The sequence below is a fragment of the Bipolaris zeicola genome, assembly GCF_000523435.1.
Source record: "Bipolaris zeicola 26-R-13 unplaced genomic scaffold scaffold_343, whole genome shotgun sequence".
Lineage (NCBI taxonomy): Eukaryota > Fungi > Ascomycota > Dothideomycetes > Pleosporales > Pleosporaceae > Bipolaris > Bipolaris zeicola.
Window position 1 is genome coordinate 1 of NW_006912392.1, and position 19,425 is coordinate 19,425.

The window sequence follows — 19,425 nt, forward strand, 5'->3', positions numbered from 1 at the left end:
TACATAGCCAACGGCTGATACAGGACTATAATGGAATAATAATAATAATAGTATACCATCATCTTTAGTGCTCTTCTGCCAAGACATTGTTAACGCCTATCTCCGTGCCTAGGCATATCCGTCACTCTTGAACCTCTGTCGCGATAGCAATAGCAAGTATGAAGCTGCTTTGAACAACTTATGCCGCAAGGCATTCGAATTCAACATGGACTATGCATCAATTCCTCCAGAGATTAATGTGCTGCTACTTGGTGATGCAGAAGTCGGCAAGTCGACATTCTTATCGTAAGTCTGGCAAGCGTCACGCGCCGTTTGGCGCTTCCCATAGCACGCCTATGAAGGCTGCATCTCATGTGAATGATAGCGCATAAAAGCCATCGCTTACACTGCTGACATGGTAATAGGCGCCTGAGCCTTGGTATCCAACCTCGAGGTGACGACCTTCCACCGTACGAGCTCCCAACGTTGCGCGATATAGACCAGCCCTACGCTTTCGACATCTCACTCTACGGCCGTCCATATAGAATCCAGTTCTTCGATACCGCTTCGCCTTACAACTACACTCTCCTGAAGCCTCAATTCGTGATCCTCTGCTACGACATCTCCTCGCGCGCCTCGCTTGAATCCCTATCAACGACATGGCTGCCTATTGTGAACAAGCACTTCAACTATGACGAAAATCTGCCGGTCATGGTCTTGGGACTGAAGAGGGATCTTAGAAAGCAATGGACGATAGAGGAACATGGGCAGGATAAGAAAGGCAAAGGCGCTAGCGTTATGCCGCATGAAGGGGTGCAGACTGCACAGCAGATGCTTTGCGATCGCTATGCAGAGTGCAGTGCGCTGACGGGTGAATTGTGCCGCGAAGTGTTAGAAGATATCGCGAAAACAAGCGCGAAGACGACAACGGAAGCTGGCGCAAAGAGTCAGGGACCAGATATGTGTAATGTTATGTAGTCTTCAAGACGTGGAGACTGCACACACCGTGTGCCATTAGTACCATTTGGAAATTGCTTGAAGTGTTATAATCTGCTTCTCAGTTCCGTTGGTATCCGCTTTGTACTTGCTGTGGAAGAACCACTTGTGCCATTGGTTTTACAGCACGAGTGCAAAAAGACAGCAATACCCAGAGCTTCGTTCATAGACTAAAATGATATCACCAGAGCTATCACATACATTAATGTCTGATGCAAGAAGGAAAGCAAAAAAAGTTGGTTGGTGCGACACCTGTGTGATTCGAACACACGCTCCCGAAGGAACTGGCTAACTTTCCCATACAGGACTAGCAGGCCAGCGCGTTAACCACTCCGCCAAAGTGCCGAGTTGTAATGAACTGATGACAAATCAACGATTTAGCCAATATCTATAATCTATGTGTGTCATGTTCACTATGCGGCTGCCACAAAGCCATTGGTTGGGGTTGGCTTGCTGACTGTGTGGCGGCGCATGTCTGTGAAACCTGAGTTCGTTTACTGGATGCCTCGTGAACAAAACTCCGAAGCCAAAAGCGAGCGTCCTGTTTTAGGTACACACGTATCGCATTGCATTTGCGATCTCTCAGGTGGCACAGTGGATCGTAATCCGTATCCATGTATCGGTAATGGGTGTGGTTTTCAACGAAAGAACTTGTCGGCGAACAAGATCGCGCACGAGACGATAGGCATTGTCTGTTGTGCTTATAGGCAGCACGATATGTGAAAGCTCAAGAAATCAAGGCGTGAAAATTTGTGTGAAAACTCACTTGCTGTTCTTGTTTCAGTGACCATTTTCGGAACTATTCTATAATAGGTTAGATCAGTATTCCCGTCTTTGCTGTGGACATGGCCAATCTCAGCGTTAACGGGCATGCATATGGGTGCAGAAAACTGAGTCTCAGACAAGTTAGTTAGGCATGACTCATGTACTCGAGAGCATGATGTTTGATAGTGAGGTATCGCTAAAGAGGCAGCAACAGAGCTTCGCCTTGCAAAGGCCAGTTAAAGCAAAGGAAGTCAGCGCATTCTAAAATCAGGGTGTACCTGAGCAGCGCTAGCCAGTGTGTGACGAATGTTGAAGGGGACACTGCGAGTCTATGCAGAACTATTATCAGTATACTGCGGCTTTAGTTGCACGCCTATAAATTTGACTTCGATGCAAATATTGGTTTTGGTTTCGCCAGACGTACATACCTTGCAACAACTAATAAGACAACAGCGCATGGGGCAACGTGTCGAGACGCTTTTCGTCACATCAGTCGCTGCGTTGTTTGTGACGACACTTCACACCAGTCATGATTTCGCTTGACGGGTTGTCCAATCACACGTCACTCGTTCCTGCATCTTGGAAGTGAGAGTGGCTCAAGCTCCGCCCCATTACCACAACATCAACAATACTTGACACTCATGTCCCACCTTTGTTTCTCATAAGAATCCACAGGCAATGAATCCGACACTATACACCACGGGATGTTCTCTGTCCCCGCTGTCAACGCAGGTGCTCAGCCTCGAAGGCGCGACGCACCTATATCGCAGATAGTCAGTGCTTTCAGCCTTTCCACTCACCATCTCAGTCATCAGCATAACCCGGATGATGCGTCACGAAATCCAACTTTCATTGTGTGGCCATGCCATAAGCGACATCCAACCAAGCTCCCGAGAGTACTCCAGGCAGTGCGCATAACGAGACGAATCTTGTCTTCCTGGCTGCGCGTCGTAGATGCCAGAAACACAAAAACAACAGACGCGACTGGACTCAAATCACGGCCATTTACGGAAGCATACAAGACCTTGGAATCATCAGACTTTCGATGAACGAACAAATACTTTCAACTGACGATAAGATTACAACTTTCTCAGCTTGTCCAGGCAGATAAATATTCATCGGAAGAGATCAACTCTTTAGAAAACCAAACTCCAAATCCCAGGTCATCAGAGGAACCAAAAAGTATATAATAAGATCATCAGAGAGCCAACCCAGAGGCAATATGCGCGCTAAATCCATACTCCGGCAAAGAGAACATGATACATCTGCCAAGGTACAGGGTATAAGACAGAAGCTTTTCGAAGACCCGGTCGTGGTATCAAAGCCACGGCTGGCGCATGCACCGCATCAGGTGCTTCGTCGTATTCGTTGGGTGATCGGGATGGGTGCATTTACGAAGACATTGGTCTCGTCAGCAATACGAGATTGCTTCTCTTCGTATTCGAGAGAAGACATCTTCAGATCCTCAATTTGAGCCTGTACTTGTCAGTCTCCAAGCAACATTATATGGGCCAGGTCGTGTACCTTGGTTAATGGAGGCCCAATTGTCGTGATCAAGAAGCCGTCACGTCCCTGGCCAGCGGATCAGCACTTGTCATATAGTGCAAGAGCGACTACCAAATACCTGGAAAGTGTAGGGACGCACTATCGCATCCGGGCCGCAATGGTATCGGATCTCATTCTGGATGACGGCTCTTGAGATGCCAAAGCCTGGCACAAAGTAGGAGTTGGGTACCGCCATGTTGTTTGAGTTGGATTGTTCACGAGAGGGGTTTATGATTGGGGCCGGACTATGTTCTTCGTTGCGTGCGGGTGGTGGAATTGAGGTTGGGCACGCAGAAGACTTATACACATGACCAAAGGCCTCCTGTCCCGGATCCGCTTACACATAACCACTTACACACCGGACCCTCTCGGGGCGAAGGTGCGACGCATCCGTTGCGACCAAGTCCTCGTTGGGCGTGGACGCACTGATGCCTTTCGCCTCATTGTTCGCCCTGCTCAGCCCAACCAACGCCATTGGGCAGCGAGAAAGACCGAACCGCAGGACACCCTTTACAAATCGACCGCTCACAAAGCTTCCTAACTCGTCAAGAAAACCTGGCATCTTTGACAGTCCATGGCCGAACTCGATATGCATCACATCTCGGCATTAATGTGTGAGAAAGCCAGCACAGCTGCCACGTCTATAGATTCGGGTTGTACAGAACGACTGCAGACACTTTAAGACGATCTCTTTGCCACCGCGACCTTTGGAGAGATTTACAACACTCTCTTCTTCGCTTTACACCCTCCCTAGAGGCATAATCTGACCGGCTGATGTTGACGACGCACCAACAGCATCTTGGCGAACACACATACCATGCCGATCATCGTTCAGAAGGCGTTCCATGATTGACGCCGGCTATCATCCCACGGTGTCCACACCAAGAGGACGGTGACAAGGTGTGAGCAAGTCGGCTCTGCTGGTTTCACCGCTAGATTCCTCGGGCACAAGGTCTCCATGGTCGTGGGGAGCAGGGAGACCCCTTCAGGTACGCCACACACTGGGTATGGTTGCAGCAGAATGGTACATGAATATGCGAAGGCCAAGCTACCCCAGCTTTCATACTGAAATACCATTCGCCTACTCACAAGTGTTACGCATCAACCCTACTTAGGCATCCGGGCTTCTCCCACGGTGGACCAACGCAGCGCCAGCACGAAGTGGCAATACACAGCCTGACCATGATGTAAGCTTGGGTTACCCCGCTTGTCATTATCAACACAATCCGGTGCCGCCAGTGGGAGTAACCGCAATGCAGTATGGAGGTGGGTGATGAAACGCTCAAGAGTCGTCACTCTTTGTTGGATGTGAAACTGCTCGCGGCTGGGGCTTACACCCATAGCGTACTCGGAGCAGAATGTCTTGCCTAACCGATGCAGTGCAAAAACCACGCTTTGCTTTTTCCGGGCTTGCTATTCCATTCAAGATCGTTACCGGATCGGCAATCTGGTGACGGTCACGGCTCTTGGAGAGGGTGCATGAATCGCGTACACGTGTGCGAGGGAGACGAACATGTGCCCAATGCCCGAGATCCAAGCACCTGTCACGGTTACAGGGCATACCCTCCATGCGTCGGGCTTACCGCGCAAGTTCTGCAATGCAATCTGCTCATACGCCAACTCACCTTGCATGAGCCCGAATCCAAACGACATTTGACTGCTTTGACTGGCATGATGCCTCCAAAACGAAAGGATCTACGACTACAATTCACTACTATAGAAGACGTGGAACCGTATAGGAACCTCTGCTATCGGTATTACTGCGGGCGTACAAGGTGCCCTGCTACGGGATATGCAGCATCACGCCATACTGGACAGGCACGGCATTGAGCATTTTAACGATGAATGGAGATTCTGCACAAGGTGACGTAGCCCGGTATACTCTGCAATTCGTGCAAGATGCAGCCGGAGATTCCATAGCTTCGTCGGGAGTATGGCGGCGATGGATCTGTCTCTATAGCGGTATGGTAGGACGCATGCGGGGTAGTAGTACTACGGACAGAAAATCTGCGGGGCGGGAGAATCACCTTCCCCGAGCAGAGTAGTAAGTATGTCTGCCGATGAAAATGCGCCCCGTTCTCCGAAGCCGCTCGCCTACGCTCGGGGGATAGGCAAAGAGCTACTGTATTCACCACGAGGCTGCCTCGGTTCCTGGCCAGTGCAGTCACCGGCGTGGCCTGCAGCCGGGACATGGCCCCACCTTTGGATTTCACGATAACGACAAGTCTCGACGTGTTGGCCGAACAGCCATTGTGAAGCATCACTTTCTGGAGATTGTATGCCCAGTTGCCACGCCGAATCAAAGACGCGTCACATTCCTGTGTGTGCCATGGATGCCAGGATACCTAGTTCTGTCGCCTTAAGTTCCCGTTGATAGCAGCACCGGATGCGGAAAGGCCCTAGCGATGGACCGCTATTGACCCACAAACGTCGTGTCAATGGGACGCTGCCGCCTCCCGCCCTTTTCTTTCAGATTCCCGCTGTACATGTGTACGTGGTGATGCCAAAAGACGCCTCATGTGGTGATTGGGTAGGGTCAGTCACAAGAATGAAGCAGGGATAGAGATACAGCTGGGCGTGGATCCATACCACATGCAAAGAATTGCAAGCGCGCGCTGGCTTGGAACGAGCAAGATGGGGGTATCCACTTAGCATCAGGCTCCCTCCTTGCATGTACCTGATTTGCAGGCACCAGGAGACGCCACGAAGGACGACTTGGTATCTTTGATACGAAACAGGCTTTGCTCCAAAGAGGGACACCGGTCTTCTTGTTGGATCACAAGGACGTATTACCATGTGCATCAGACCAAAGGGCTTGAGATGTGTTATTCCGGGACCATTTTTTTCACTTCTGACAGGTTTTCCGGTGTCTCAATGGAGTGAATGAATGCGCCACATGGAGCTTTGGGGGCTAGTCATTGACTTGGAAAGTGAGGCCACTAGGTTCACGAGGACGGCTGCAAAATGCCGATCATACTGCCAGCAGAGCATGTCGGCAACGGGACGAGGACGCATCCGTTGTGGAACGAAAAAGGAAGACAAGAACATTCCAATGATGAGGCGTAGTGCGAGGAGTGGAATATGAGGGATTTTCAGTCGGGACGGTGCTGGCTGAAGAGTAGTCACCTGGGGTCGTGTGTGGTGTTGAAGGAAATGACACGCGGACAGTGAGTGGCGTAAAAATGAAGAGCTAGTAAAAGAAGAAGCCTTTGCTTTTGTTGGTATGGCATTTTCCATCTGCTAGTAGGAGATGGATGGTGCAAAGGGAGATTGGAAGGTGAGATTGTAATATCCGGCCCGGTTCCGAGGCTGGATACACGACTCTAACAAAAGCCCTTGGACAAATTTCACCTTTGTATATTGCTTCGTTTTCTGGTCTCTTGGATGAATACCTCTAGGTGTTTCTTTTTCCACCGGGCTTGAGGGGTATCGATATTACTTTGGCTTCCTTCATTTCCCAAGTGACGAACGAGGATACGAGACGACAATAAAGACAATCTCTTGCTCTTGGGCAGACTTTAGAGATGGGCAATCTATGCGAGACGCAGGTGATGCTACAGTCGCATGCAAAGGTGACATGTTGAAGCCCAAGACGGGTTGTGTGTAGATGGATGCACAGCCGCCGTGTATTCTTTTTACATGTCCTTTGTTGTCACAGAACAATGACGCGTCAACAGGGGAGAGGATGAAGTATAGAGTCTCCTTTGCATCTACTGCCTTGCTTATAGTGATGATGACAATGGCAATGGTGATGTTGAGCTGTTGAGGTGGAGCTGCGATGATGAGGCATGGGCGTGAGTTTGGTTGAATACGGGTAAATGATGGACTAAGGATCAAAGTTGGACATGAGTCGAGAATACAGTTTGTGGGCTATTTTCAGCCGTTCGAGCGGATTGAATGGTGGGGGAAGGATAATAGAGTTTGAATGACGAAAAGGAAAACATGGAAAGTGGTGGAGGTGGATCTGAAGCCAAGGCAAGCCACGGGGGTGAAGACAAAGGGTAGTTGGTATATAGTTGCGACGGCAAATGCACAAAAAACGGTATTAATGTGGTTGGAAAGAAGTATATGTTTAGGCAAAAAAGGGGTGCTTGTGCATAATGGACGAACTATTGGAAAGCAAGTGCAAGCGAGAGAGAACAGGCTATTGAAAAAAAAGTGCGCAGAATGGTTAACAGATAGCTGGGCCTATAAGATGGCTGCAAGGTTGAAAATGCAAAAGAGTGGATGGCAGGCATGCCGAGGGCCAAAGAGGGAGGTGAGATGCGGCGGTCTCGACCGTTTGGGATCGGCAGCGACAGGGAAAAAAGCCAAAGTGGAGGGGACAAGGGGCATGGCCCATGATGGTATACGCAGTTGTTATGTCTTTGCGAATGGGACACAGTAAGACGGGGGGAGGCGGTAGAAGGTGGCGCGTCGTCGACTTGTGGCGCGGCTGAGGCAAAGGAAATGAAAGGATGCGGATACGGGCTCAGCCCACAGAGGCCGATAACGACAGGCTTACAGCTTGTTTGGCAGACAATGTTTAACAGGGTAAGCCGATAGAAAGACAGATGCAGCGACCAGGACCGTGGTGTTGAGGAGGAGCCCGGCAGTTTGGGGAATAGAGGTGTACAGAGAGAGATGTGTTGAGGACAGGCGTGCCAGTGGCTTGCGGCAACAGACGAGTGGCAGCAGCCATGATAGGAGGACATGTGTACATTGCACTGAAGATATTACTCTCGTGGCTTGCTGGCGACGACTGGGCAAAAATCTAGACGCGCAGTCTGACGAGGACGGGGGCCAATCACAGCGGGGGGCTGGCACAAGGTTGAGGATTAAGCAGCTGGGCGCGAGTTCGCTGTGTTCGCGGCAGCTCGCACGGCTGGGCCTTGCAATAAATAGATTGGGCCGAGGCCGCTTGACCACGAACGGACGTGTTGGTGGTGAGGATAGGGCAGTTGGTCCGCTGTCCGCTGCTATTTGGCGGTGCATGCGCCGACCCTTTCACCACCACCGTTTATATGATAACCTGCTAGCCCACACGCCTAATCGCCGCCTGCCGACGGCTTGCTACACCATCGCCAACAAGACCGACTGCCCTTTGCAAGAAGCATAGACGAGTCCCTCCGGTGGAGTTTGACGCTGTCCCACGCCGGGCACCTTGCAGCCTCTGGCCCTCGCGGAACGAGACGAAACACGCGCGGCCTCCCTGGCCAGCCAGACACTCTCGGCCCTTGCCCACCCCCCATACCCTCATCTTACTGTACAAGCCCGCCGCCGCCGCTGTGCACCCGCCCAACACGGCCCTGCCTCTTTGTCTCTTCCTCCACCCTACACACACACCCACCCACCCTCGCGTCGCCGCCGCCCTTCTTTGCTGCGCGACCGCCCGCCCGTCTTTGTTCGCCGTCACTCGTTATCTTGTCTTCTGTTCTTCTTCGTCTTCTTCTTTGCGCCGCCTTCCTTCACAACCACCCACCCGACTGCACTCCACGCGCACCGTTATTTCCGCCAAAAGAGCCCTGATCTACCCGTAACCAGCCACTGCTGCACCCCGACCTGGGCGTGTCCACGGCTGACTGCTGGCCCACGTTGCTTCTTCTTCATCTCCTTGCCGTACTTCTTCTTCGTCATTTTCGCCTTCACCATCATCATCATCATCATCATCATCAGCAGGGTCCGCTGATCTCCTAACCGCCCACCATGTCTATCCGTGCGCTTCGAGGTACCATCCGCACCCGCCAGACGATCCCACATGGCCGCATGCTAACCTGCTGCCAGACGCCGAAAACGTCTTTCGGATAGAGAAGCGATGCAAGCTGTGTGAGCAAGCACCACTGTCCTGCGAGGGCATCAAGTGCCCGGCCAACCAGGTCTGTGTCCAGAACTCGCGAACATGCGACGAGTGCGCCTCCGTCAACTGCCAGGTCGACCCTACCATTGCTCCCGCTGAGCCCAGCAAACCAAACGTCGGCGCCATCGCCGGTGGTGTTATTGGAGGTATCCTAGTCGTCGCCATTCTCACATTCGTAGTTTGGAAGTACTGCCTCAAGGGCAAGAGGAGGCCCATTTCCCAGCAGCCCGAATGGAACGATGTCGACGTTGTCGAGCAAGAAAAGGACAACGACTTCGAGTCGCGCCGCAGCGCCCGCGCATCCACACACACCGTCGCTTCCATGGCCTCGTCCGTCCTCACTCGCGCCTCAAACATTATCCAAATCGCCTACATTCCCGGCGTCACCAACCGCTCGGGCAACCCCGGATCTCCCGACCTGCTTGTTCCTCCCGTCCCTCCGATCCCCTCCATGTCGCCTTCATCGGGCAAGAGCAGCCCTTACTCGTCTGCCGACCAGCACTTCTTCGTCCCCGACTTCCGCGACTCCATGATGTCTTCTAGCACTGCCGGCCGCACCAGCATCGCACCCAGCCTTGCCCAACGAGGCAGTGTCGCATCCACCATGTACCGCCAGAACGCCATTGTCTCTCCACTTCCTGCGCAGACCATTGTGCGTGGCAAGGCCGCCGTTGTTAGCGTAAAGTCGACGGGATCAAACAGCCCAGGAGAAACACCCACCCAGACACCACCAGTACCATCGATCGACCCCAAGCACTCTCTCAAGCCCATTCGCATCCAAATGCCCGGTATCAGCCCAGCCAACTCTGTCCGTAGCACCGCCCAGCTCGGTCCGGTCAAGGCTCTACATATCACCAAGAAGAAGAGCTCAGAGATCACGCCACCAAAGAGCTCAAGCTCAACCACGGATACCGAACGAACCCTAGTCAACACACCCGAACGTCGCGCCTCGGCCGGACGACCTCTTACTGCCAGCTCCACGCTCTCATCCGACGATGGTAGGGAACACTCGCGCGCACGCAGAGGAAGCCTGGCATCAGACACTGAAGACGAGGAGGACGACCACACACGCGCAAACCAGACACTCCTTAGCAAATCACCCAACCGTGATTCCGATGTCACCGAATTCCAAGACACAACTCCCCACATGGACAACAGCCCCTTTTCCGACAACTCATCGCTCGATAACGCCCGACCCATGATGTCTCAGCGCATCACATCCTACGACCCGTCGTCTGGCCTCCGCACCCCAATGACACCCATTGTCGAAGAATCATCCGCTTCGAAGCGAGGCAGCACCATCTCCAACCGAAGAGATACCAGTCCCTTTGCAGACACCAACCGAAGTGAACTGTAATCGAAACATTTTTTTTTCGATTCTCTTCACAACGGGAGGGGGGACTTGATGTCACGGGTCGACATTGAAAACCCACCCAAGTCCGGCAAGGCTGGGCCGAGCTAGTGTTTTTGTTCTTGCATTCTACGAAATCAAAGGGGTCTAGGGACTATGTGTGTGTGTGTATGGACCGAGGTCTGGCATCTCGGGATGCCATTGTCTTCGCTCTCTCCTTTCATCCTGTCTTGGATACCCCCTCTCTTCATCTTTTCTCTGTGCGCCTCCTCTCTATCTTTATCTAGATGTGTGCCTCAGAGTGTGTCTGTCTGTCTTGACCTCGCCCGTTCATTGATATCCCAAGGATCTTTTGCTTGTTGCTTCTTTTTTTTTCTTTCTCTTCCTTTCTGGAAGGTCATGATCTCTTTTTTTTCTACTTGTCTATACTTGACGTCTAGCGCTGACGTACGTTTTCCTTTTTTTTTCTCTTTTTTTATATTTTTCCACATGTATCTATGAGGAGGGTGGCTCTCTCTTTGTGTGAGTTGAGTTGAAGTGTTGAGTACGTGAGAGGAAGTTGAGGAAGGAATGAAGGAAGTGTAGATGGGGAGATGTAGAAAGTGAAATAGCAAAAAAAAGTCAAGAGATGAGAGAAACAAAGTTTTCTTCTGGTCCTTGCTTTATATGTTAGAAATGCAGTAGTGTTGATATATTATCAATTCCTCCTTCCATCCCTAATCTTTATCTTTGAAAATCATATACACATATCTCCTCTTTGCATGTACATGTCTGTATCTCCTTCAATCTTTCAATTCCTCAAAACCCATCTACACCCCCCCCCCTCCTTCTTTCCCACAACCATGTACGCCCCACACTCATCTAACTCCCCCGATACGTCGTATACCCAAACGGCCCCAACAGCACCGGAACATGATAATGCTCCGCCTTCCCCCCTTCCCTCACTACAAACTTGACCTCGACCTCGGGAAAAAACGTGGCTATGCCCCTTTGTCCAAAATACGCTTCCGTGTCAAACGTCAATCCATACCGCTGATCCCCCGCTTGTGCGAATGCTTCGGACAGTGTGGTGGAGGAGAAGGGGGTTGAAGGCGTCCAGGCGGTTACGCGACCGTCGCTGTTTGTTGTTGCAGTGAAGGTTAAGGTTGAACTGGAGGTGGAAGAGGAGGAGGAGGGGGAGGGATGGAGAGTTAGGGTTACGGGGATGTTGGCGGCGGGGCGGCCGATGGTTGTGTCGAGGACATGGCATGTAATTGGGGGTTTTGCGGGGGTGGTGGTGGTGGTCATTGTTGTGGGCGTTGGTGTGTTTGTTGCGCTGGGAGAGGAGAGGTGCGAGAGGAGGGAGGTTAGGCGGGGGGTTGATGTTGGCATTCGCTTGTGAGGATGGTGGAGAGGGCGAGTTGGGTGAGGAAGAGGTTGGAGGTGCGGCGGTAGGTTGTGAGGAAAGGTGGGTGGGTTGTGTATGTACGATACCCCTCCAGCCCACCGCGTCGGAGCTCCCCGGTGCTAGGCAGGTACCGAAACTGCGACGGCTATGGTGTGTTGTTGCATTTTGCGTCGCTTTCAAGGTTGCGATTGGTAAGGGAAGTCATGCGAATTGATGGATTGGCTCTTGTGTTTGTAGTTTTTTTTCTTTTCTCTGCCGGCATGATGAGATTGGAGAGTTGTCTGTTATCCTGGCTCCATATCTCGTGCTATGCGCAAACAGAGTATGTTTGTCGAGCGAATGTATCGATAATCAGGATCTTTTTTTTTTACCAAACAAGAAGCGTTGGAAAGAATTAATGGTTGTGTACAGAGTGAATAAAAAAACAATATCAGCGTGTAGTTTTGTTTGGCATGTAGACTTGGTATTGTAATCTCCTGGGAAAGAGCGACTTGGGGTTTTACACTCGAACGTACATGCCTTTCGTCAACATCTGGAGCACATAAAAACGTGTGCACGTGCGATAGATTACTGCGTAATCGGATAAACACAAGCTTATGCAGAGAGTAGCACGCGTGCTATGCGCTTAACAGATTCCGAAAGAACCATAGCGCGATGATCTGCTGAAGATTACTCTTGATATTCTACACTTCTTGATTATATTCTAAATCTCATATTTTCGGTATAGCTACAGTGAGTGCAGTCCTATACACTACCTGGGCAATCCTATCCTTGTTTCTCATGTAGCGTCAAGACACGAACTTCACCGTGTCCTCAACGCCTTGAAAGCGAGTCATGACGTCCAAATGATCAAACGTGACAGACAACGTTTGTTTGTCTCATCTTAGCGGTACACTAAAAGATATCGTCGATTGACAAACAATTCAGTTGAACTCGAGACAGTTTGACTGCAAGTAAGCTTTTTTTGTGTCCTAGACCGTGTTGGGAAAGGGGGTTAGGTGTGATAGTGATGGATTCATGGCTAGACCACTTTTCCGACACGGGACCGTGGTCGTGGGATAATTGCAGTGCGACATAATGTCCACCTCATGGGTCTCTTCCCATAGACGACAGGGTATCGCATCGTTGCTAGATATCAACATACTACGTCCATGCATCTTGGGGCCAGTAAGAACAAGTTCAGCCGCGGACTCGTCAACAGCAGAAAAAAATCATGTCGTTGTCTACACTACACTTACTGCATGTCGCCCTGAATCATAGGCGTGGTTGGCTGGTAGTACTTAGTGGGCGTATTGACGGGAAAAAGCACCGTGCAGCAAAGTTAAAGTGTCAGCAAAGCTGGAAATAGAAGCGATCGTTTCCGATCACTTCTAGACCGACTGCAAATGATTCAGGCAGGTTAGAGAAGGTGGTGTGTAGCCGAGTGCTGGGAGCAAAAAAAGCATGGCGCGAGAGTTGCGGTATGCGTGATGTGGAGAAGGTGCCAGAGTGACGCAATGATGAAAGCAGGTCGACGAGGGACGTGATTTTCATGATTGCTTTGGACGGACATGCTGCAGGTGCTAGCAGCGGCCCATGCCTCGAGTGCTTTGTTGATTGCTGATTGTCAGAGTAGTCGAGAGTATTGAGCAAAAGGAATGCGAGTCCGGGGAAGCGGCAAGCCACCTATTGCTTTGATATGCACCGGTTCACGCCTTGGTTAGCGAACTAGCAGGGAGACAATGGTTAGCTCGCGTGGGCGCATCAAAGGCAGGCCCCCCTGAGCAGAAGGGGCAGGCCGTGGTAGCAGATGGAGCATCTGTCCGTGTCGCTGAAGGGGAGAGGGCAGTGGCTTGGCGATGGTTGGGATCGCGATGGACATGGGAAAAAACAAGGCCATATGGTGGACGGGGGCAGGTGATTGGTAGGGTAGCGGCGAGGCCCGCGGAGAGGATGCTCTGGCATGCCTGGAGCCGATACAAAGGAGAGGGAAGCGTGGATCGACGAAACATGGGTGAATCGAGGTCTGGAACGGGACCGGCATATGGCAGAAAGGGAGCCGTTGGCCGTTACAGCGGGCCCAGCAGTGCAGAGTGGCAGCTTCACTGGCGGTGGCAGGAGCATGACGTGTGAGGGTTAGTGGTTGTGGTAGGAGTGTAGTGGTTGTGGTGATGGTGGTGGTGGTGGTGGTGGTGGGGGGAGATGGTGGGGAGTGAAGGTGAGTGGGGATGGTATTTGATGCGCATGACTGAGGATCCCCCGGCGTGATATGTAGCGACATTTGGGCAAGTAAGTAGTCGTATGGACTGGCAGAGGGAGTACAGAGTAAGTAGCAGGTAATATCGCGAGGACGCACAGGAATAGTGTGATTGCGCTCTCACTCGCTCTCGTGGCAGGGCGGCCAAAAGGGGGCGCAGATCGGCGGGTGTGTGGGCGAGGGTGGGGCGTGGCTGCGTGTGATTGGCGGACAGGCGACGAGGGCGGCCGTGTTTGATTACGAACCAGGAAATCACGTTATGTGCTTGGCGCTGGCTGCGTCACTCCCAGAAATTGCTCGCTCGTCCTGTCCTCTGACCTCATCGCGAACGCCTCACTGTCATCGTCACCACACGCACAATCCCCGTCCACCCGCCCCAATTTGAGCCTCATCGAGGTTCCAGCATCACGACCAGTACGCGCAAACCACGACTCCGCAGCGCGGTGCCAGTCGCCCAAGCCCAGGACCCAAGCCCAGCGCCATTGCTGCTTCGCTACGCCCTGCTGCGACGGCCACCCAGCGTCGCCCCAGGGGCTTGACGTCACCACTGAAATTCGTCTGCCAGAATCTCAACCAGCTCTGCCACCACCTCGCCCGCGTTCCACCGTATCGACTCTGTCCGATTCAGACGGCCCTACCCCGCATTGGCCGCCCGTCCTTTTCCCATTGCTGAGGTACGTAGTTGCGTCGCCCACGTCGCTGTTGTTGTTCTCGCGCCCGACTTTGCCACGTTCCCACCGCCTGCCACTGCCCCGGACCGCCGCCCATCATCTCTTCGGCCTGCAACCACGTCTGTCGCGTCAACGACTCCCAACCACCAGAGGCGCATGCGCTGACCCCTTTGACCGTGTTGTAGAAAGAGTAGCCCAAGCAGTTGCTCGACTCGCCCAGCCAGAGTGCGCGTGCCGAAGTTGTAGCTGCCACCGACACGTCGCGTTGCCCCCGGCAAAAGTGCAAATAAGACGAGACAAGAGACGAGGCCTGAAAGCACCACCAGGCGATCGCCCTCGTTATCCCCGCTACGTCACCACCCCAAAGTATGGCAGCTGCATCCCAGACTGCCCGAACCTCGTCCCCGTCCTCCAACATGTCCTCCCCCAAGGACAGCAAAAATAGTCTCACTGTCGTGACAAAGTCTGAAGGTGTGTAGCCCGACCTCCTGTCCCCTTGTCTCTTCACCCCCTGTATTGCCCGACCTCACCGCCGCCTCGTCATATCGTCGCATTGCTGCTGCGCCCGCCTACTGTGTTGCGCCCATGCATTGTCGTCACCCTCAACTTTCCCGACGCCCATTGCATCATCGCCAGCTCGTGCAAGCCTCACTAACCGTGGTCCTGTAGTAGAGCCTGTGGCGTCAGAGTCATCTCCCAAAGCACAGCGTAAGTAGCCCTGCCATTGACGTCCCCTCTTCTCCCCTTCGAGCTGCTGCTGCTGCTGCGTGCAGTTCCTTGTTGCCATCAACACAGCATGCTGACCTGTCCCCAGCTGCTACCACGGAAGCAGTCAGCTCTACCGACACAAAGCCCACGACATCCAATGCCCAGCCATTGGCTCCTCCACCAAAACCAGCACCCGCAACCACTGGCGATACACCCGATTATTTCAACACGGTACACAACCCCTTCTCCCTTGAGCCCAACGTTTTCGAGCAGTCCTTTGGAGGCGATTCTGGAAACCTGCAAACTCCTGGTGGCCGCCCTATTCTCCCCCCAGTCGCCAACATTACGTCACCTTCACCCCTTCCTGGTATCACACCTGGGTGGCAGGGCTTGCGTGCCGGTCCCTTGAGCCCTGCTATGCTCAGCGGTCCAACCGGACAAACTGATTACTTTAGCGAGTCATTCCGAGGCTTCCCAACACCGAACGAGTCCTCTCTTCGTACTGGTCTCACACCTGGTGGCGGTGGTTCTATGTTCCCAGCCCCCAGCCCTAACACACAAGCTATTTTCAATCTTCAGAGCGCTGGTGTCACGCCTGGAACTGCCGACTTCCAGCAATCTGCTTTGCGCGCGGCTGCCCAGCACCAGGCTAACAACAGCAACGCTAACAAGGCAACGTCCAACGCCCCTACGTCCCAGCCCGAAGCCGCACCTGCTGTAATGGATCGCCAAACCAACAACTACCAGGCACAACCGCCACAACAGCGCGCTCACAATGAACCGTATCCCAACCATGACGTCAGTAGCGCGGCTAACGATCTCTTGTCTTTTGCTAGTCAGAATGGTGCTGCCCGTAACAACCAACAGCCATACTCCATGGCGCCTCAGCAGCAGTCCATGAATGCTGGTCACATGCCTGTCCAACCTGTCAATGCCAACCACAGCCGTCGTGACACCAAGGGCTCTATTAACAGCGTTCAATCTGCAGAGACTGGAGATTTCTCAGAGAGCGGCCAGAGTGAGCAAGCCAAGACCGGCACACGGTCACGCGCGAAGAAGGGTGCCGCTAATGGCAAACAAGCTGCCGGTAACAAGCGAAAGGCTGAGGACGGTCCCAAGAACTCGCGAAAGAAGAGCAACGCCAACCAAGGTATGGGTGACGACATGGATGATGGCGACTCCGACGACGAGAACAACAACATCAAGGAGGAGGAGTACGACAGCAAGGGCCGCAAGATGACCGACGAGGAGAAGCGCAAGAACTTCCTCGAGCGCAACAGGTATGTAAACACACCTGCTTCCACGTCACGTTACTTACGTAAATTAGGGTTGCTGCCCTCAAGTGTCGACAACGTAAGAAGCAGTGGCTCGCCAACCTTCAGGCCAAGGTTGAGCTTTTTAGCACGGAGAATGATGCCCTCTCTGCTACTGTCACGCAGCTTCGCGAGGAGATTGTCAATCTCAAGACACTTCTCCTTGCTCACAAGGACTGCCCAGTATCGCAGGCCCAAGGTCTGCACGGCGCCGCCATGAACAACTTCCTTGGAAGTGACATTAACCACCAAAACCCATATGGCATCGCTCAAATGCAGCCTAATGGTGTCCACATGATGCCCATGCAGCAAGGCCAGATGATGAACCGGTTCGTATACCCACCCAATCGAAACACCTCACCCCACCAAGAAGACACCGCTCGTTACCCCTCCAATTACTGAGATTGTCGCTCACCTAGGTTCAGATAATTGGGAGTGAAAACGCTGTCATCATTCTCGTGTAACCCACGCGCCACTGGCAGCCTCGACGACCACTACCCTCCACTTACAACTTTGTAATCTCCGCACCTTCTCCTTCCTCTCCTTCTCTCTCGGACGCATCGACGTCACTCTCAGCAATGCATGCACTGGCGCTTGGCGTTGTGTCATTGTAAATCTCCTGTTGACATCCAGGAACTCTGCAATTTGGTCACTCTCCTCACATCACCTACTAGATTGCATTCATTCCTTATCGGGCCGGACACTTGGAACGGCAAAGGAATCCCGGGGGCTGGCCAATTGCTCAATGTGATTACGAAACTTGTCGTCTGCGACGTCGGATGATGACGACTTGTTCTTCGACATTCCCTTCAGTAAACTGTCTATGGGTGGGGTGTATATATGGTTGACGTTTGGGTTCATCATTTCACTGGCGTTGTGCAGGCACTTATACAACGATTCCTTCTCTTATTCACTTGTAGCGCGCCAGTCTAGAGTTGCGCTCGGCGTTTGTTTTTGGAGGGCATCTTCGTCGGCGACGACGTTTGGGCTTCGAGCCTTCCTTTCTTTTTCCAGGCGGGTGTGTTCTGGAGTAGCTTTTGAACCCGACACGATTGTTTTCTCGAGTCTACGGTTAACAATGGGGTCCATGGCGTAGAGAATTGGGAAAAGGGAAAATATATACCAACCGATTTTGTATAACGGCAATGTTTTTGGTTGGTATTGAGGGGAGGAATGTGCATGTACGTATACACGCAGACGTCAATGGCAAATGTTTATCTTGATGTCATTTTGTTTGAGAACGAGTGATGTCGGGTGATGTGATGTGATGTTGGTTGCCAGTGAGCATTTTGGAGTGGTTGTCGAGGCTGAGAGCAATTTCGTAATGTCATATTCCATGCGCTGTGGGGATGAGAAGTCGTGGCGCACCTTTCTCTGTTCTTAAATATGGCCATGGCTGGAAATTTCGCCTAAAAGTACAAAATATGGTGCGGATATCCACTCAACCATAGCTCATCCTCCCATACGATAGTGTGGATTTCAGGAAGTTGGTTTCCAATCAGATTACCGACGAAGATCATCGCCTTCTCTGAGAGTGAATGTAGCTTGTGCTTTCAAGTGGGGATTGTCGCTATTATACAATACATATGTTTGCTAACAGGATGGGCTATTGGCAATAAGGAAATTCTGGCTGCAAGACCTCAATCGATCTCTTTGACCCAGTCAAGCAATACTTCGGCACCCTTTTCCCACTCGACATGGTTCTGCAAATGGTGCGCCACTCCTTTTACGATTTCAAACTTTACACCGTTACAATCTGCACTCTCATCACTTGCAGTGTCGACAGAATCCTCTGACACGCCATCTAGTTTTTTCAGTCTCACGCAATCGAGGAATGCCGTACGGTAGCGCTTTGCGGCGTCTAGCAAGACGAAAGGTGTACAGAGGACGTCGAACTCAGCAGCAAGAACGAACAGTCTCGATACAATACCGGCTTTCTTACCCGCATTTGATTTCGTCGGTTGTTTCGGCTTCCACCCAACGATGGACTGGATGACATCTGGGCCTGTGACGATTGGAAAAAGCGCTTGCATGGCCCAGAGCATAGATTCGTATGGGCTGAGCAGGCGCTCCAAAGCTTGTACAACCGACCAAGGCGTCGACGCCGTAAAGAACGGATCTTTGACTTGCTTGGTAGTTGCAAGTAGATACCTAGAATGGAAGCAACGGTAAACAAAGTTCGGCAGTGCTGAACTGGCCCAGAACGCATAACACGACCACCTATTTCCACGTTAGCATCTTCCCCCCATCCGTCAAGCACCATACTCAACGAAAATGAGAAGGATAAGAAAAGGATAACATACGACCCAAACCCCGGCACAGCAGCAAACATACAAAACCCCCTCACCCTAACCAACCCCTTCCCCAACACCCACTGACTCAACGCTCCCCCCGCCGAATGCGCAACCAACACAACCCTAACCTTCTCTCCCTCCCCCCTCCTCCTCCCCTCCATCCCCTCCACCGCCTCAATCCCCGCAACCAGATCCCCCGCCATACTCCCTCGACTCGTAAAATACAAACCCAAAAACCCCGGATACCAACTCCCGCCATGACCCCGGTAGCTAACCGCATAACACGGATAACCCTTTGCGCTGAAGAATTGCATGTAAGGGATCCAGACTGAGGCGCAGCCGAA

The 19,425-nt window shown here is 52.3% G+C and overlaps 10 protein-coding genes across 10 annotated transcripts; 5 read left to right on the top strand and 5 right to left on the bottom strand.

Moving 5' to 3' along the window:
* Positions 1-205: 205 nt before the first annotated feature.
* COCCADRAFT_9721 (uncharacterized protein) lies at positions 206-957 on the top strand (the record flags this gene model as incomplete). Its single annotated transcript, XM_007719736.1, has 2 exons — positions 206-285; positions 405-957. The coding sequence occupies 2 exons, from the start codon at positions 206-208 to the stop codon at positions 955-957; spliced, it is 633 nt and encodes a 210-aa protein (XP_007717926.1).
* Positions 958-3,087: 2,130 nt separating this feature from the next.
* Positions 3,088-3,481, bottom strand: COCCADRAFT_9722 (uncharacterized protein; the record flags this gene model as incomplete). Its single annotated transcript, XM_007719737.1, has 3 exons — positions 3,088-3,216; positions 3,265-3,312; positions 3,365-3,481. The coding sequence occupies 3 exons, from the start codon at positions 3,479-3,481 to the stop codon at positions 3,088-3,090; spliced, it is 294 nt and encodes a 97-aa protein (XP_007717927.1).
* Positions 3,482-4,959: 1,478 nt separating this feature from the next.
* Positions 4,960-5,115, top strand: COCCADRAFT_110846 (uncharacterized protein; the record flags this gene model as incomplete). Its single annotated transcript, XM_007719738.1, has 1 exon — positions 4,960-5,115. The coding sequence occupies one exon, from the start codon at positions 4,960-4,962 to the stop codon at positions 5,113-5,115; it is 156 nt and encodes a 51-aa protein (XP_007717928.1).
* Positions 5,116-7,161: 2,046 nt separating this feature from the next.
* COCCADRAFT_110832 (uncharacterized protein) lies at positions 7,162-7,368 on the bottom strand (the record flags this gene model as incomplete). Its single annotated transcript, XM_007719739.1, has 1 exon — positions 7,162-7,368. A coding segment is annotated over one exon (207 nt), but the record flags the coding sequence as incomplete, so codon positions are not given.
* A 1,602-nt stretch (positions 7,369-8,970) lies between these two features.
* On the top strand, positions 8,971-10,478 carry COCCADRAFT_41588 (uncharacterized protein; the record flags this gene model as incomplete). Its single annotated transcript, XM_007719740.1, has 2 exons — positions 8,971-8,992; positions 9,049-10,478. 2 exons carry the CDS (start codon positions 8,971-8,973, stop codon positions 10,476-10,478), a joined length of 1,452 nt encoding a protein of 483 aa, XP_007717930.1.
* Positions 10,479-11,333: 855 nt separating this feature from the next.
* On the bottom strand, positions 11,334-11,753 carry COCCADRAFT_57132 (uncharacterized protein; the record flags this gene model as incomplete). Its single annotated transcript, XM_007719741.2, has 1 exon — positions 11,334-11,753. A coding segment is annotated over one exon (420 nt), but the record flags the coding sequence as incomplete, so codon positions are not given.
* Positions 11,754-14,139: 2,386 nt separating this feature from the next.
* COCCADRAFT_41590 (uncharacterized protein) lies at positions 14,140-14,768 on the top strand (the record flags this gene model as incomplete). Its single annotated transcript, XM_007719742.1, has 2 exons — positions 14,140-14,163; positions 14,535-14,768. 2 exons carry the CDS (start codon positions 14,140-14,142, stop codon positions 14,766-14,768), a joined length of 258 nt encoding a protein of 85 aa, XP_007717932.1.
* Positions 14,769-15,134: 366 nt separating this feature from the next.
* Positions 15,135-17,189, top strand: COCCADRAFT_110849 (uncharacterized protein; the record flags this gene model as incomplete). The annotated part of the gene is made up of 5 exons (XM_007719743.1): positions 15,135-15,237; positions 15,436-15,474; positions 15,581-16,492; positions 16,556-16,754; positions 16,802-17,189. The coding sequence occupies 5 exons, from the start codon at positions 15,135-15,137 to the stop codon at positions 17,187-17,189; spliced, it is 1,641 nt and encodes a 546-aa protein (XP_007717933.1).
* A 504-nt stretch (positions 17,190-17,693) lies between these two features.
* COCCADRAFT_110835 (uncharacterized protein) lies at positions 17,694-17,945 on the bottom strand (the record flags this gene model as incomplete). The annotated part of the gene is made up of 1 exon (XM_007719744.1): positions 17,694-17,945. A coding segment is annotated over one exon (252 nt), but the record flags the coding sequence as incomplete, so codon positions are not given.
* Positions 17,946-18,427: 482 nt separating this feature from the next.
* Positions 18,428-19,395, bottom strand: COCCADRAFT_30831 (uncharacterized protein; the record flags this gene model as incomplete). The annotated part of the gene is made up of 2 exons (XM_007719745.1): positions 18,428-19,007; positions 19,091-19,395. The coding sequence occupies 2 exons, from the start codon at positions 19,393-19,395 to the stop codon at positions 18,428-18,430; spliced, it is 885 nt and encodes a 294-aa protein (XP_007717935.1).
* Between the last annotated feature and the right edge of the window lie 30 nt (positions 19,396-19,425).